Source organism: Sus scrofa, chromosome 2, assembly GCF_000003025.6.
Source record: "Sus scrofa isolate TJ Tabasco breed Duroc chromosome 2, Sscrofa11.1, whole genome shotgun sequence".
In the NCBI taxonomy this organism is placed as follows: domain Eukaryota; kingdom Metazoa; phylum Chordata; class Mammalia; order Artiodactyla; family Suidae; genus Sus; species Sus scrofa.
In genome coordinates, this window is record NC_010444.4 from 53,208,428 (window position 1) to 53,211,193 (window position 2,766).

The 2,766-nt window shown below is 37.9% G+C and overlaps 1 protein-coding gene across 1 annotated transcript; it reads right to left on the reverse strand.

Moving 5' to 3' along the window:
* Positions 560 to 1,519, reverse strand: LOC100623613 (olfactory receptor 2T6). The gene has a single exon (XM_021085069.1). The coding sequence runs from the start codon at positions 1,517 to 1,519 to the stop codon at positions 560 to 562; it is 960 nt and encodes a 319-aa protein (XP_020940728.1).

Genomic DNA, 2,766 nt, shown 5'->3' on the forward strand with positions numbered 1-2,766 from the left:
CTAAGTGTTTGAGTGGTTCTTCAGAAACTAATACCTTCACCCTGGTGGAGAGTGGTAACTACATGCTAACCACAAGCACATAGAGACTAAACTGATTGGAACCAGAAGACTGATGATTAAGATTAAAATATCACCTGGTTACCTCACCACAAATGAATCAGAAGAATACCCATGAACTGATCATGTACCCTGTGATCCTCACCCTTAATGTTGCATTTTAAAACCCTTACCTGGAAACCATCAGGGAGTTTTATTTTGAGCACTAGCTTCCCATTCTCCTTGTGTGATGCCTAAAACAAACGCTGTATTTTGCTTCACCACAACCTGGTGTCAGTAGATGGTCTTTGTTTCATGTTGGGCAAATGGACCCAAGTTTGCCTTGGTGACATTTATAGCACTCTGGCATTATTCATGCATGAATGTAAAAGTGGCTTCACATTTTTGTTACAAGTACTGTTAATGCATGTTTTAACATAACTGGCACTGCAAGCATTTTCTATCTATATTATAAATGGCATAACCTCATATATCCCTGAGTAGGCATAGAAGACTCAGACTGTCAGAATTCTTCTCTTGTCACACCATGGTTCCTTTGACATCTGGCCAAAGCCCTCTTTAAGGCCCCACTCACATCTCTGTTTCTCAGGCTGTAGATAAGAGGGTTTAACAAGGGAGTGAGGATAGTGTAAAAGGCAGAGAAGACCTTGTCTTTGACTGGGGTGTGGTAAGACTGGGGAAGCATATATGTGTATAGAGCAGCCCCATAGAACAACATCACCACCATCATGTGTGAAGAGCACGTAGCAAAGGCCTTCTTCTTCCCTTCTGCTGATTTCATCTGGTGAACTATGATGAGAAGCCGGGCATAGGAAGCAATTACAACAGAAAAGGGGATTAGCAGCATCATGACACAGCAAATGTACATCACGGTTTCGTATACAGCTTTGTCACCACAGGCCAACCTCAGCATGGTGGGTGCCTCACAAAAGAAGTGATTGATTTTGTGTGAAGCACAAAATGGTAGACTCATGGTTATAGGAGTAAGGAGGAAGCTGTCTAAAGCACCACCAAACCAAGAGGTGGTTAATATCACCCAACAGACCCGATGGCTCATGACCACAGGATAGCGGAGTGGGGTGCAGATAGCCACATATCGGTCATAGGCCATGAGTCCCAGCAGGAAAAATTCAGCCCCTACAAAGCCCAGATAGAGAAAGTACTGGGCTGTACAGGCAAAGAAGGAGATGGTCCCCTTGCCCACAAGATAATCAACCAGCATCTTGGGAACAATGGTGGAGATGAACATCATGTCAATGAAGGACAGGTGGCTGAGCAGGAAATACATGGGGGTGTGGAGGTGAGGGTCTATGTGGATCAGGAAGATCATGACCCCATTAGCTATCATGGCCATGAAGAAGATGGCACAAATGACACTGAAAAGGAATCCAGAGGCTTTATTGTTAGTGAAGAGCCCTGTGAGGGTGAAATCACTGGAAAAGGTCTTATTATCTCCGTGCATTGTTCTGAGTTGTACCTGGAAGCATAAGGAAAGAAACACCAGGTTAATGAAAACTGGAGTAGACAAAAATGAACAGCTAAAATAGCTGTATATGCATGATTGAGTTAAAATTATTTATATACTAATATCGATTTTTTTTGATCATGAGAGGATTGCATTTGCAATTTCTTCTTTATTGGCTATTTCTCATTGAAGAATGATTCTGATATTAGAGTCCATTGCATGAAAACGAATGGTAATTTGAAAATTAATGGTTGGTTTAAGGGAATTTAATTACTATTTAGAACATCTGGGCTACAGAGAGGATCTTCTCCTGGAGTTGGCACCATTTATTTGAAATTTGTATACAACTGGAAAATGATTGAATCAGTTCCAACAAACATAAAATTCAGTAAGATGTTTCTTTGAATTGGGAACTTTTGTGACAGCTTTAAAACTTATAAGTCTGATCCTAATTGAAATAACCATTAGTTTCTAGATACAGCTGAAAATTATAATGAACTATAATGAATCTGATCACGGCATTTTCCATCTTACCATTCATTAATGGATCATCCTTATTTGTTCCTTCACTCATGTGTAGATTTATCAATCATTCACAAATCAATTTTCATTTTTGGAGAACCACCTGTACAGTGTTCTAGGCTCTAGGAATACTATTGCAAACAAAATAAATGTCTCATATGACTTATGTATCTAAGTTGTGGGAGAAAGAGAGTAAACAAATAAAAGATAATGATGGTTTTGGATAATAAGAAATGCTATGAGAAAAAGTTTAACATGGATATGAAGGATGACAAATGAGCAGCTATATGAAGATTTGAGGGAAGTTCTTGCAGAATGAATAGCAAATTTAAGTTCTCTAAAAGAGAAAGGAGTTTGTTATGTTCAGGAGAGGTCATAAAGAGGATTGTGAAAAAGGCTGATAGTCAAGTGTCTGAGGTCAGATTTTTAAGATTTGTAGGCCAAGGTAAAGAGGTCAAAAGTATTTTCTAAATATCTATAGAACTGAGATGCAGATGACAACTTGTAACCATTTGTTTAACATTTAAACATGCATTTATTTATCACTATTTATGGAAGCCAATAGGACCTAATCCAAGAGTACTTGGACAAAATACAACAGCATTCAATAACACATTTTTATATAAAAATATATAGTGTAAATAAAAATTGAACCCAAAATAAATTTAAACAAGAGGAAGAGAATATATATTTTAGGTATATATATATGTATATAAAGAGAT

What these genes read in the sequence shown, in the direction of transcription:
- LOC100623613 (XM_021085069.1), bottom strand. Translation starts at nt 1,519, where the DNA reads ATGCACGGAGATAATAAGACCTTTTCCAGTGATTTCACCCTCACAGGG.